Raw genomic sequence first — 14765 nt, forward strand, 5'->3', positions numbered from 1 at the left:
ACTGAAAAGCCCCTTATCACATATTTGTTTCCAATGTAGGTACTTTCAAGTCATCCCTTAGCCTTCTCTTTGTTAAGCTAAATAGATGGAGCTCCTTGAGACTCTCACTATAAGACATGTTTTCTAATCCTTCAATCATTCACGTGGCTCTTCTTTGACCCCTCTCCAATTTACTAACATCCTTCTTGATTTGTGGACACTGGAGCTAGAGACAGTATTCCAGCAGCAGTTGCACCAGTGACTCTCTATTCCTACTTGAGATTCCCCTGTTTATGCATCAAAAGATTGCATTAGCTCTTTTGGCCACAACTTTGCACTGGGAGCTCGTGTTCAATTGATCTGCCCCTCAACCAAACCATTTTTTAGAGTCACTGCTTCCCAGGATAGAGTCCCCCATCCTGTAAATATGGTGTACGTTCTCTGTTCCTAGGTGTACACATTCCTGATGCTATTATATGATGGAAACACATATTTAGGCATGTACACAAGAAAAACGCCCATGTACAGAGAGAGGAACAGAAGCACACACAGCATGCAAACTGAGACAGAAGCATTACAAAAACCCAGATCTGGCATATGGATCCTGCCAGATCCAACCAATTTTTGGCCTCCACTGAAATTCCACAGCATCAACAGAGAATAAGTATAGCCACTCCCACTATACCCAAAAATTCCAGATTGTGATGAATTCTGGTGCATAACCCCTGCAATAACCTGACTCTAGCACCTGGATCCAGATGGATATTGGCAATTGTTTGCCTCAAACCCCAAACTGTACAATCTAAGTAGATAACAAGTTTAGCTGCTCCTGTTTCAGTGGAGAAATCTGTATGTACTCTGATGGATCCCAGATCAACAGCCCTGAAAAAAACTCACATAGCTGGTGGATCCTGCCAATTTTTAACCTCAATCCCTTAACTTGTGTTGTCTATATATAGTGTGTGTGTGTATATATATATATATATATAAAATTCCTAGGGCACCGAAAAACTCAGACCCTGCTGCAAACTGGGGCAGCAGTACCAATGGAAAAATGTATCCGGCACAAAGTCAGCTGGATCCTACCATTTTTTGGACCCAAGCACCTAATTCATCAAAATAGACAACACCTTACCATTCCCGATTTGGCTAGAAAAATCCAGGCTCTGACAAAGCTCTGTGTAAGAACAATGCAAAACCACCTATTTAACAGCTAAGTCTTGCTGCATTCAGCACCCTTTTGGGCGATAAACTTCTAAATTCTACTGCGGGGAGATCAAGTGCAGCCGCTCCTACTCTATCTGGTCCCTGATAACTGGATGGATCCAGCGGGTTCCATGTGTTGGATCTGAGTTTTTGCAGTGCTGCTGTGCCCTAGGCCGGTTTTTGTTGTTGGGTTTTGTTGTTGTTGCAGTTGGACCCGTCATCCCTTTAGCTGTTAGGTTAAACTGTAGGGACCGATGGGGCAACATTGGCTGGATCCAGGGGTTTGCCTTGGGTTTTTCCAGGACGCATGTGCTAGGATCTAGAATGTTTTGCTGCAGTTGGAGCCGCATTTGTCTTGACCTGATTTGGGGTTTTTAAGATTTGGAGCTTCACGGCCAAATCTTGGCTGGATGCAGCTGCAGATCTGGGGGTTTAACGCGCCCTTGCTGCGGCTCTGGATTTGCTTGGTCCAGTGAGGACCTTTGTTCTCTATTCTGATGGTACAATTTGGGGCTAAACAATCTGCAGGACGGAGGCAGGTAGCTGAAGCTCAGAGGGAGCCAGCTTGCCCCTCTGCAGGCAAGGTTTGAGCGGCGCTAACAGAGCCCCTTTCCGAGTCTCCTGGCGGTGCCGGGCGGGATGCTGGTGGGGCGGGGTGGCCAGGGCACGTCACTGGGGGCGCGCTCTAGGCCCGGGATAAATGGCTGGGAGCAAAGGGGAAGCAAGCGCTGAGCTCCTGGCACGGGCAGCTGAAGGGAGCAGGAGGGGGCCTTCGAGAGGCCGGAGCGAGCGCGGGAAGGGGACTCCCACGTCCAGAGCGGAGGGCAGGGAAAGTGTCTGCGCTGAGGGGCTGGGACTGGTGCACAAACTTCTCGCAGAGTTTGCAGGCGCAGCCTCCAGCGCGCCCCGGCTCCTGCTCAGCTGCCCGGGCAAATCCGGCGCGTCTCCCGGCTCTGCGAGGCTGGGAGGAGACGCGGGCGCGCGGCGGACCGAACTCGGCTGTGGCTGGGTGGCTGCAGCCTGGACCTTGGTGTCCGAAAGGCCGGGAGAGGTAAGGGCTTGGCTCCGCCTCGCTTGGGAACGGCTCCGCGCCGTTCAGCCCTGACTCCCGCAACAATCAGCGGCGCCCCAGCGGCGACCCTGCGCGCCCCCCCCCTCCGACCTGCGGCTCTTCCCACGCACGAGTCGGAGACTTCCCGGGGAGACCCAGCTCCCCGCCTGGCTTTTTGTCCAGTTCGCCTCGCCTTCCCAGCCGGGGCCGTGTAACAAAGGGCCTGAGGAGGGAGGGGCAGGGGGAGAGCTCCAGGTCTGACCTGCTGGAAGATTTAACTCTCCGCAGAGTTGTTGCTCCATCGCGCGCTCACAGGACGCGTGCTGCTGAGAAGCAACTTTGGGGCAGCAGCAGTTGATTTGTCCTTAGAAGCCGGGCGGGTGTGTGGTTGAAATGCAGCCCAGGGAAGGCAGATGGATGGAGATATATTCATAGGAACGGGAGCCAAAAAGCCAGCCTTTCTCATTTCAGCATCTTTATTTAATGTCTAACAGGTGTGGAAAGTGCAATTTGGCCCAGTAGTATAATACGATATATCTTCCATAGTGGAACATTGGGTATACTGTATCAGAGGGGTAGCCGTGTTAGTCTGAATCTGTAAACAGCAACAGAGGGTCCTGTGGCACCTTTGAGACTAACAGAAGTACTGGGAGCATAAGCTTTCGTGGGTCAGAACCTCACTTCTTCAGATGCAAGAGTATCTGGGTATACTGGGCACCTAGGCAGCTTCTCTGTTCATTTTCTTCAAGATGCCAAATGTTCCTTTCCCTGTCTACCCTCCACAGCTAGGTCCATAACTGGAGTGCTAGGGGATTGGTGTTACAGTGTTAATATATTTTGAATTGGGATGAGGGAGCTACTGTAGATAGAGAGCACTGCAGCTTTCCAAACGGTAAACCTTCAAGCAGTAGCAGGCATCAGAAGAACATTCTTGATGGGAGAACTGCATTTTAAAACCTTCTCTTAAAATAATTCATCATTTTTGTTCTGCAAGCATAATAAGTAAACCCTGTTTGACTAACAGGTTTTAATAATCTAAGTTTTGTTGTTAAGTTTGGAGACTCAAAATATTTTTAAATCCTAAAACAAAAGCTTCTGATCATCAGATTTGATAGTTCTGATTTTTTTTTAAAGCATACTTCACATTCTTTTTTGGGGTTGTTTTCATTTTGGGAGTCGCTGCAAGCCCCTTTAGCTTGAAAACCGCTATATTTATACATAGGGATATTATAAGAGGACCTAATTCATTTAATCATCTAATTTAGATTGCTTAAAGGCACTATCAGATGAAGGCAGTTTATGAAAAAATTCCTTTTATTTATGCAGACTCTTAAGTGTGCTTTACATAACTACCTGAATGATCTTCAATTCATGAGGTCAAAGCCACAGTGTAAAGGATGGGTGTCTATGTTCTCTGGCATCCCTAAAAACCACACTGGCACACTCCCCTCCCAACTACAGTTTGACTTTTGTTATTTAACAGATTAATTCAGGCCAACACTTTAACCTCAGAATCACTTTACTCTCTCTTATGCCTTTGCAGCCAACAGACCTGGAAGAAAGATTTTGTCCTGGAATTAACCCTGAGGAGTCTTGAGGTCATTCATCATGAAGTGTGTAGCACAGGAATGGCTCAGAGTAACTGCCTTGCTATTCATAGCTCAAACAGTTTCTGCAATGGTTCTTCCCAATGGTACACTATTAGAGGAACTTTTGGAAAAGTACATGGACGAGGATGGTGAGTGGTGGATCGCCAAGCAAAGAGGGAAAAGGGCTATCACAGACAGTGATATGCAAAGTATCTTGGATCTTCATAATAAATTACGGAGTCAGGTGTATCCACCAGCTTCCAATATGGAATATATGGTAAGGATAAATTGATAGTGGTGTCTAGAAAGAAATGTTAATGCAGTAGTTGCTGTCATTGTGTAAAATAGCATACTTTCAGTCATTGTTTCTTTGTGTCTGTTTTAAAACATTGTTATAAAAGGATGAAATGCAACACTATCTTCAGGAGTTAAAAGATAAGCAGGGTGCTAAACTAGAAACATTGCATTGCAAAATAACACAGGTTCTTCCTAGCTCCTAAACTGGTATATTTCTATGTTTAATATATTAGTATGTGATAATTTCCCTTAGTTTTTGGCCTATTTATTTATTTATTTAGCCTCAATGTATATTTGGTAGTTGTTGAACCTAAAGCTTTCACTTTTCTTAACTTGTGAGGTGTGTTTTTTTTTTTTTTTTTTTTTTTTTAATAGGATAATTTAGGTTTCATTATGACTAGGGCCCTACCAAATTCAGGGTCCATTTTGGTCAATTTCTAGCTCATAGGATTTTAAAAATAGTCAATTTCATGGTTTCAGATGTTTATATCTGAATTTCAGGGTGTTGTAATTGTGGGGGTCCTGACCCAAAGGGAGGCCATGGAGGGGTGGGGGTAGTCACAAGGCCATTGTAGGGGGGGTTGTAGGATTGCCACCCTTTATTTCTGCGCTGCTGCTGGTAGGGATGCTGCCATCAGAGCTGGGCAGCCGGAGAGCAGTGGCTGCTGGCCAGGTGCGCAGCTCTAAAGCGAGCATCACCGCCAGAAGCAGTGCAGAAGTGAGGGTCACAGGACATGGGGAGTTGGTTACCATATGTTCCAGTTTTCCTGGCAGCCTCCTGTCAGAGTCCAGGGCTGACAGCCACCCTCACTTCTGCGCTGCCTTTAGAGCTGGGCTCCCAGCCAGTAGCTGCGGAGCTTCCTGCAGCCTGGGGAGGTTCCCAGAGATGGGGCTTCATGAGTGGCCCCTGCATGGGAAGAGGAAGTCCCATCCTTAATCAGCTTGGGCCGGGATTAGCAGCTGGAGCCTGGTGCACGGTAGGAGTCCCCGGCTAGGGCACTCACAGCCCTGCCCCTGCCCGCCAATAGCCAGATTTTGTGGTCCATGACACATTTTTCACAGCCAGGAAATTGGTAGGGCCCTATTTATGATCCTACTAACTTATTGGAGCACATTGGGAATACTAAAATTCTATCCTTGGAACTCCTCAAAAGGCCAGTGGCCTGACAAGAATGGGGCAATTGTATTATTACTCTTACATCTGCAGAAAAATTAACTTTTGTCACAATGTTCATGTTTTATTTTTTTTGACTATACAAATATCAAGGAGATTGCATTATTATAGGCAGGGCTGATTGCACCCCTTTTACTAAGGTTGCCCAACAGTTCCCATCATAAGCTCCTGTTTCAGTTGCTTATAATTTAGCCAAACTTGAACTGCTCAGGCTGAAATTTTCCATGCCAGGTATCTGCCACAGGCTAGTGGGTTTTTTGTTAATTTCAGCCACAACAGTTCAGCCATATGCAAAAATGAGGCTAGGAAAAAATGTTTAGTTCTTGCTAGAAAATTCTGATGACCATTGAAAAGCATGCTTTCGAACAGGAAATTATGTTAAGGCAGTGCTTTTGTTATCCATGTGAAATCCACCCAAGTTTAAGACAAGTTAGAAGCCTTTGAAAAAATCTCAGTTTGCACATGCTCAGTAGAGACTTCTTAGAACTTTAGCAGCTAAAGTTTCTGACAATTCTATTTGTGCTGAACATTCTCCAGCGCGGGGCTGAGCAGGCCCTACTGTGGGCCAGGTTTGGGCATCTGAATTGAAAGCAGGAAGACAATTTCTTCTTTGCTGTCAATGACCCCAGTGCTGGGCTCAGGCCTGGAGGAAGAACCTTCCTTATTTGAATGCAGAGGGAACAATAGGCGGACCTGTGCAGGGTGGGGTGAGGTAGATGGGACAAGGAGCCGAGAGAGGGATTGAGACTGGGACTAGAGGCTAGTTGGTGGTGGGCAGGAGGAACTGGGACTTGACAGGAAGACTGACTCAGAGCTGAGGGGGGACTGACTCACCAGGCAAAGAAATTGGAAGGCGGGAAAGGAAACAGGTGAGGGAAGATACTGGATGAGGAACCTTGGCAGGAGACTGGAACTGGTTGGTCAAATAAACTGTGACAATGAAGTGGTGGGATAGATGTAGGTGGATGCTGTGGTTGGATCAAGAGCCCAAGGAAGGAGTTTGGAACAGGGAGGTATTTAAGATAGGGAATGTGGGTGGGAGGTAGCTGGAGGCCAGGGTGGGGGAAAGAAACAGATTGGATGAGGAGCCAGGAAATGGGGACCTGAAACTTACTCAGCAAGGAGACTTGGGACATGGTGCTAGGGGTGGGAGGGAACTAGGACTGGTTAGTCAAGAAGACTGAGACTAGGAAATTGGGGGACACTGGGACAGGGATAGAGAGTCAAGAGGGCTGAGACTAGGACTGGGTGGGCCAGGAGGCTGGGACTGGGATGGAAAAAAATTTGAAGAGTAGAGACTGGAACAAGGAGAATGGGACTGGGATGTGGTGCCAGGGATGGGGAAGATATAGGAATGGGTCAGCAGGGCTTTGGAGCTGTGCTCTGGCTCCACTCCAGCTCCAGGCAAAAACCTGCAGTTCCCCTGCTCTGGAGCTGCTCCGGGCTCTGCTCCAAAGCCCGGGTCAGGGACAGGTTGGGAAGGAAGTAATGGAAGAAGTTATGCTGGAGTGAAATGGACAGAGTCTGTTCCCACTAGAACACACTTCCCCCAAGAGCCTGGAATGGAACCCAGGTTTCCTGAGTCTCATCTATCCTTTCTCTGCTATCCACAAATATTTGTGAAACCCACTGGCAAAGCCTCTCATCCTCCTCTAGTGTTGGCCCACTTAGAGGGTAACAACTTACTACTGCTATCACTTACTCTGTTAGCTCAAGTGCCAGAGGTGCGTGTAGTGGATATAAAGGTTCCAATCCTGCTGATGACCCATGTGGGTGTCAATATAATGCTACATAGTGAGGTTTCTGATTTTTCAGTTTACTTTTTTTCATAACCTAGGAAATTACAAACAAAAAACAATGTTAAAAGAAAATAAGGTTGCAAAGTGAAGCAAACACTCAAAAGTTAGGAAATGCTATAATTAAGGTTAATTACCTTCTCCACTTGTAAAGTAACTCCCTTCTCTTCATGTGCCAATATATATTTATGCCTGTATCTGTTATTTTCACTCCATGCATCTGAAGTGGGGTTTTTACCTACGAAAGCTTATGCCCAAATAAATCTGTTAGTCTTTAAGGTGCCACCGGACTTCTCATTGTTTTTGTGGATACAGACTAACACAGCTACCCCTCTGATATAATTAAGGTTGCCTATGCAACCTTAATGCCACCCCTTGTGTGTATGTGTTACGATACAGTCTTTAATTATATGGTCAAATACTAATTTTTCTACAGGACCACTGCCTAATTCACTGGCCAGGATGGATTTGCTCTGGGGATTCATAGATCAGGCCAGAAGGGACCACTGTGATCATTTAGTTTGATCTCCTGTGTAATACTAATAGGTCTTCCCCAAATTAATTCCTATTTGAACTAGAGCATATTTTTCTAGAAAAAACATCTTAACCAGGGTTGTTTAGTGTGGGACATTGTTGTCTGTAGGCATCCCTGCTTTATGTGTTGTCCAAGTTGGAAAGCATATAATGAAAGAGACAGGAGATAGCAGGAAGAGAAAGGATAGTCTCGTGGTTAGGGCAGTTGAATACAGTATACCCAGGCGAACTGAATTCTGTCCCTGCCCTTTAGACAGGTTTCCTGTGTGATTCTGAGCAAGGCATTTAAACCAAACTCTTATAGCGGTCACTAATTGTGTTTTCCTCATTTTCTGGGTGCCTGACTTGACACCATGGGGTCTGATTCGTGGAAGTGTTGAGTACTCACAGTGCAATGGAAGTCCATGGGACCTGTGTTTTGAACAAACAATGTTATATAATGTTAAGTACTCTGAAAAATCAGAGCCTGTGTGTCTCAAATTGGGCACCCAAAATTAGTGAACACTAATGAAATTAATCTTTATATGCCTCAGTTCCCCATCTGTACAATAGAAAAAATACCACCTCTCAGCGGTGTTGTGACAATAAATGCTCAAAATGAGTTAGGCTCCTAACTTCTATTTAGGCTTCTCACTTCCACTGATTTCAGTAAAAGTTAGGCTCAAATTCCTTTTGAGCATTCAGCCCTTAGATAGTATAGTGATGAGCAGGACCGTCCCTAGGGTGGTGCGGGGCCCGGGATAACCCCCAATTCTGGCCCAGGCCCCACCCCCACTCCACCCCTTCTCCCAAGTCCCTGCCCCTGCCTCTTCCTGCTTTGCCCCTGCTCTGCCCCCACCCCTATCCTGCTTCTTTCCAGCCTCCGCCCCCTCCCCCGAGCGATGCCAGGAGCCAGCCAGTCGGAGCAGGCTGGGTTTGGGTTGTTTGTTGCTGCTGGCACCAGGCCCCCCCGCTAACCACCCAGGCTGCCCTGGACCTAGTGTCCCAAAGCATGGGGCCCCCCAAAGCGCAGGGCCCAGGGCAGTTGCCCTGGTCTGTCCTATGGACAGGATGGCTCTGGTGATGAGCAGCAGAGAAAAGCTTGTGAGGAAATTAATAATGCCATCTCCAGAGCAGAGTTGAATTAAGTGCATTACGTAAAGCACGGGACTACATACTGAAGAAAAATATGAATACAAAGACTTGGATAGCTGTTTATTATTTGAATTCCATCCATTCTGTGCACTGAATGACGCCAGGGCCCTGTGGAAAAAATCGTATGTGATCATGTAATGACTGTATTGTAAGGCATAAACATCTTGTGTTGCACAGGCAATCTTAATTCTGGTATTTCCTAACTTTCGAGTGCTTGACTTTGCAACTTTAACATTTTTGGGGGTGGGGGGGGAGTAGGTAATATGGTATATAAGAGAATTAAATGCTGAGACCATCAGTGCACATTTTCATGTTCCAAGACAACACACTTTAGTAATAGAAAAGAGCAATTTTTCTTAAAGAAATATTGCCTTTCAAAATAAGGAATAGCCACTTGCAGAATGTCTGGTTTTAGGAGTTGTATGGTCCTATGATTTCTGGATCTGGGTTTCAAAACTAAGATTAAAGTAGGCAAGATTTGTTGGCTGCTTTTAGATATTGTTAGCATTACAGTTGGGTGCTGGTTTATGACTGGGCTCCTAGATGTGCCTATAATACAAATAATAAATTGATGATGATAATAAAACTGAGCCTTGGCTGTTAATTTAAAAATAAAGGTGGGGGACCAAATTTTATACTCTGATTTGAAGCACAAGCAACAATAAAAAATGAATTGTAGAGACCCCATGCAGATTTTTATGCCCATTAAAAAAATTTCTGCTAGTATTTTACATTAGGAACATCAGGTCTTATTGAAAGTTGAGCTGCACCGTTCCTTAGTAGCCCTAAGCTGTGGAGGAAGAAAGGCTCTTTCTTTAACAGAGAAAGCTTTTATCCTAAAACTTTGTCAAATTTGACAGGAGTTGAGCAGGATTTAATAAAAACAAAAGGGTGAAAAAAAAATCAAAGTTTAAAAGGTTCTCCTATTCTCTTGTGTGCTCCTTGAGTGGAGTGGGGTAGGGAGAAGAGTCCTGTGCTTCCCTACCCCCCTTTGATATTCCCAAGGGGAGTGTATCCAGGTTGCTGGGACTACAAAGTATAGCTGGCTGTAGCAGGGTGGTAACCCCGGTCTCGTCCAGAGGGGGCTGTGGCTGGAGAAAGCAGCTTTTAGGCTGAGCTGATTGGGGGAAGTGGCTGCAGCTGGGGCCACGCCCCAAACAGACTCAGCTGGCCCTATAAAGGCCAGGGCAGCCAGAAGCTCAGCAGTCCTCACTCACTCACTCCCACACTCCCTTCCCCCCCCTCCCCTCCCCTCCCCAAGAGCCTGGCTGCAGGGAACTAGAGCAGAGTACCTGGGTGGAGCAGGGCTGGGGAAAGGCTGAGGAGCTGGGGAGCTCCAACCTGGAAAGCCCCAGATTGCGGCCTAGTGTTAGGCCAGGAGGTACTAGGGGTTGCAGAGGGCAGCCCGGAGATAGGCAAGGTTGGGTTTGGGCCTGCTACCTTGGCCTGTGATGACTAGGCTGATACTGCAGTCTGCCCCAGGGAGTGGGACTAGATAGTGACTGGCAGCAGCTGGATCCTGAGGTGAGGTAGGGTTAGTGGGTGGGGTTCCCCTGGGAGGGGAGACCTAGCAGTGTGGGTACTGCAAGGGCACAGCACCCTGGGCAAGGGGCACCGGGGTCCTGGGAGGGACACGGGGCCCACAAGTAGAGCAAGGCAGATCACCAGCCTGCAGGGGGCGCTCCAGAGGCTGGGTCAAGCTAATTCCCCGAGAGACCAGCAGGAGGTGCCACAGGAGGCGCTCGTGTTACACTGGCCCTTACTTGAGATGTGCATGGGAGAGACTTCTTACACCCTCTGTTCTTTGGCAGTAGCCAATATAAAGATTCAGGAGGCAGACAGAGTGAAAGAATATTAATAAAATAAATGAACAATCATGCATGATTTCCCAATGACATTACAATGACTGGATTTTGATTTTTGCCTCAGCCTGTGATGTTGATTTGCAATGACGCAATGTCAACTGTATATGATGATGTTACACTATAATACCCCTGTGAGAATTTTGTGCCACTGCGCAATACAGAATTCTGCAGTAATGTTGGGCTGGGCCTGCAGAATTTTCTCTTCCTCCCCTCCACACCCCCATTGGGCTGCAGAGATGTTGGCTGCCACTAGGAGTCACTGGACCCAGCAAAGCCCAGCTCGCAAATAGACAAGGCCAGTGAGGTGGGAGAGGGAGGAATCTTGAGGGTTCCCAGGACTCTCTGGAGGGTTCCCAGGACTCCCTGAAGGAAGGAGGCAGCAGTGTGCAGGAAACTCTGTGGAAACCTTGGGCTCTAAGAGGGTAGGGTCTATGAGTGTCTGGGCCAGGGGCCCTGCAGCTGGCCTCTGGGGATAGGGGATTTTAGTGTCTGGCCCCCTGGCTGGGCTCTGTTGGGGAAGGGGCAGAGAAGCAGGAACTGGGTTGTCATGGGGGTTTCTTTAACTTTCTACTCCAGGGGGAATTTGTGTGTGTCTATACTGTTGATGAAATTTGGAGGAGAAATAGTAATAGATGTACCCACCAAGATCTGCAACAAGATCTGGCAGACTAGTGAGTGGCCCTCCATCTGGACACAGTCACTAATCATCACTCTGCTAAAGAAAGGCAACCTGCAGTTGTCAAAATTACCAGACCATACGCTTAATTAGCCATCCCAGCAAAGTGATGTTGAAAGTCATATTGAACAGATTGACGCAGCAAGCGTAGAATATCATCACTGGAGAACACCGAAAGCCAGCCTGCTGGAAGAAGTACCACAGAACAGATTTTCAGCCTTTGTGTTCTATGTGAGAAGTACTTACAACACCAGCAGGACATCTACCACATCATTGTTGACTTTAAGAAGGCATTTGACAGAGTATGGCATGAAGCTCTCTGGGCAACCATGAAGAAGTACAATGTTGGTTGTGAGCTTATTCTTACCATTAAACAACTGTATGTTAAGGCCAGCAGTGCAGTTCTCGTCAATGGCACAACAGGAGTGGTTTTGCACCACTGTTGGAGTCCGGCAAGGCTGCCTTGTTTTGCGCACACTGTTCAACATCTACTTGGAGCACATAATGACTGATGCCCTAGAAGATCACACATGCACAGTCAGCACTGGGGGGGGGGGGGGGGTGAACAATCTCAAACCTTCGGTTCACTGATGACATTGATGGCCTAACAGGCAGCAAAGATGAACTTGGCAACCTTGTGAAACGATTGGATGAAACCTCCGCAAAATGGCATGCAAATCAGTGCAGAGAAAACCAAACTGATAACAAACATGATGGGATCAGCTCACATATCATGGTCAGTGGACAAGAGCTGGAGACAGTGGAACAGGATAAAGGATCCAAGGCAGAAATTCAGGCAAGAACTGCGCAAACAGCAGTACTGGCAAAGCTAAAGCCAATTTGGAGGAATAAGAACATCTCCCTAGAATCCAAACTGAAACTGCTGCATGCATTGGTCATCTCCATTTTTCTGTATGCATGCAGAACTTGAACAGAAAATACAGGTAGTAGAGATGAGATACTTTGGTTAAATCCTGGGCATCTCCTACTTCAACCATGTCACTAATGAAGAGGTCCACAACATCATCACCCAATGCGCTGGGTCATATGAAGACCTCCTGATGACCGTGAAGAAGCACAAGCTGAAGTGGTACGGCCATGTAACAAGATCATCTGGCCTATCCAAGATCATCCTCCAAGGGACAGTACAGGGAAAGAGGAGAAGAGGTAGACAGAAGAAGAGTGGACTTCGGGGAGACTTGAGCACTGACACACAATCATCAGGGGTGGAGACAATTGGTTGGTTGCTCATCAATGATGGTTCCCCAACGACCAATGCGGTTATGGGACTTGATGATATTGATACAGACATACTTGCTGATAGGTATTTTGAAATAAATTTCCAAAATAATTGAAACTGGCATGATTATATAGTGTTTTGACAAATAAAATTTGCAGAATTTTATAGACTTAAAATTTTTGGCACAGAATTCCCCCCAGGAGTAACTGTAATTATGATATGGCTCTTGGAGATTCCACTGCGTCTGTTGGTGTTTATGGCTGGCTACTAATTATTTAGACCCTGATATTTTATAAAATAAGCTTTCACTTTAAATCCTAGTTTTCTTTTTTGCTATGAACCTTACCTTTCCTGTCATGTACAGAAAAGTTTTAATCCAGAAATGTATCAAATCACAAGCTACCATAAGATCTGTATTAGCACTAGCTGTGTATAGTTACATTGCTTCTTTTTTTACAGGACACTCTCTTGAACAGTAAGGCAGTTTTTGAACCCACCCTCAAATAGTTATTCACATGAACCCCACCCACAATGTGACAGCAGTAGAATCAATACATCACTTTAGGTTATGAGAGAGTCATAACATGCATTATGAAAATGCTACATTCAAGGGAAATGTACATATGTTATGTAAATGTAGGCCCGTATTCTGCCTTCCATTGTACAAGTATGCTACTGCAAGAAGCATGAATAAGGAGCTTATCCTCTTCTTGTTCCCCACTGCCCCCTTGTGCACCTGTGCAGGAGGAGCAGGTCAGGTCTCACTAGCACTCAAGGGAGCACAACGAGGAAACAACTCTGCTTTCTGACTGTCTACACCCTCTGAGGAGCAGCATGTATTGTGTAATGTGCTCCATTCAGCCTCTAGCAGTTACTCTGGTGTGTAGCATATACTAATCTAAGGTGTTTGCTAATCTGTTTTAAATACATGCAGATTTTTAAAACTGTCATTTCCGATCCTGCACCCTTGATTATGGTGTTTGCATTCTAGACTCTGCATTACTTCAATGGACACCTGATTTACTCTATAGTGAATGTAGTTTTAAATATCTTGTTGAAGTTCATAGTGCAGGAGTACATGAGGCAATATGCTGTGTTTGTGGCTATATTCTTCATTTGGCATTTCACCAAAGCCCTTCGCACTGTACAGGAGTTGGCCGGGGCTTGACCCACTCCGGGGCAGCGGGGAGCCACACCGACTCACTACCTGCTGGGGCTTGAGTGCTTTGTCTGGCTGCGGGTCTTGCCCGGCAGCCCTTGCAGTCCTGAAAGATACAGGAAGCCTGACCCCGGCTCAGGGCGGGCACCAGCATTAGGTCAGGGCTTAGACCCTTAGTTAGGGTTGAGCAACAGTAAACAAAGTATTTAGCCCAGGCCCTAGGTCAGGGCAGGGCAACAAACGCTGAGGCAGAGTTCAGGCCCTCAGGCAGGGCTGAGCTACAGTAATAGGCGTGAGCCTCAACAGGCCTGAGAGAGGGGGAGACGCAGGCCCTCCCACTCCACTGCGTCCCAGCCCGGGGCCCTAGCAGCGGCAGAAGGTCCGCTGCTTCATCAGTGGGGATCCTGACCGCAACACACTGACATCGGCTCTGCCAGTGCTGCAGCTAGACTGGGGTCGGCTGCCCTCAGGCTACTTCCAGACTCCCCCTCTGGGCCTACCTGGGTGCTGGCGTCGGCCTCGGGGGGGGGAGGGGGGGATCCTGGACCATGGGTTCATTTGGCCAGGGATCATTTGGTAAGTCTGGGAGCGCCTCTGGATAGGAGGCACAGGGCAGGCCCGGCGGGTGCTCTGGGTAGTAGGCTCCGGTCAGGCCTGGTGGCTCCTTGGGGTAGCGGGCGCAGGGCAGGCCCAGTGGCTCCTGGCAGTCACTCCAGGTCACAGAGGTTTCCCAGCCCCAAGCTAGGCTAGAGATGTCTGGCCTCTCCAGCTGCTAGAGCCAGAGTGAGTTCTGGGGGCCCGGTTTTATACTTGCGGGTCGCCGCCTGACCCTCTGAGGGGCGGGCTCAAAACTCCCTAGCTCTGCCCACTCCAGCCTCTAGATGGGCTCTTCCCCTTCTGGGGCAGTGGGGAGCCATGCCAACTCACTACAGCACCAAGCCCAGAGCCCCCTCCCACACTCTGAACCCCTCAGCTCCATTCCAGAGCCCACTCCTGCTCCCCAAATCCCTCATCCCCAGCCTCATCCCAGAGCTTGCACCCCCAGCCAGAACTCTCTACCCTCCA

General features: G+C 47.5%; 1 protein-coding gene across 1 annotated transcript in view; it reads left to right on the forward strand.

Moving 5' to 3' along the window:
- Positions 1-1945: 1945 nt before the first annotated feature.
- The window catches only part of CRISPLD1 (cysteine rich secretory protein LCCL domain containing 1), a 58828-nt gene continuing 46008 nt past the window's right edge, over positions 1946-14765 (forward strand). Inside the window, 2 exon segments of the mRNA XM_005306766.4 lie at positions 1946-2236; positions 3780-4102. Coding sequence (XP_005306823.2) covers positions 3845-4102 — 258 coding nt within the window. The 5' untranslated portion in view covers positions 1946-2236; positions 3780-3844.

This window comes from Chrysemys picta, chromosome 2 (genome assembly GCF_011386835.1).
Source record: "Chrysemys picta bellii isolate R12L10 chromosome 2, ASM1138683v2, whole genome shotgun sequence".
Taxonomy (NCBI): domain Eukaryota; kingdom Metazoa; phylum Chordata; order Testudines; family Emydidae; genus Chrysemys; species Chrysemys picta.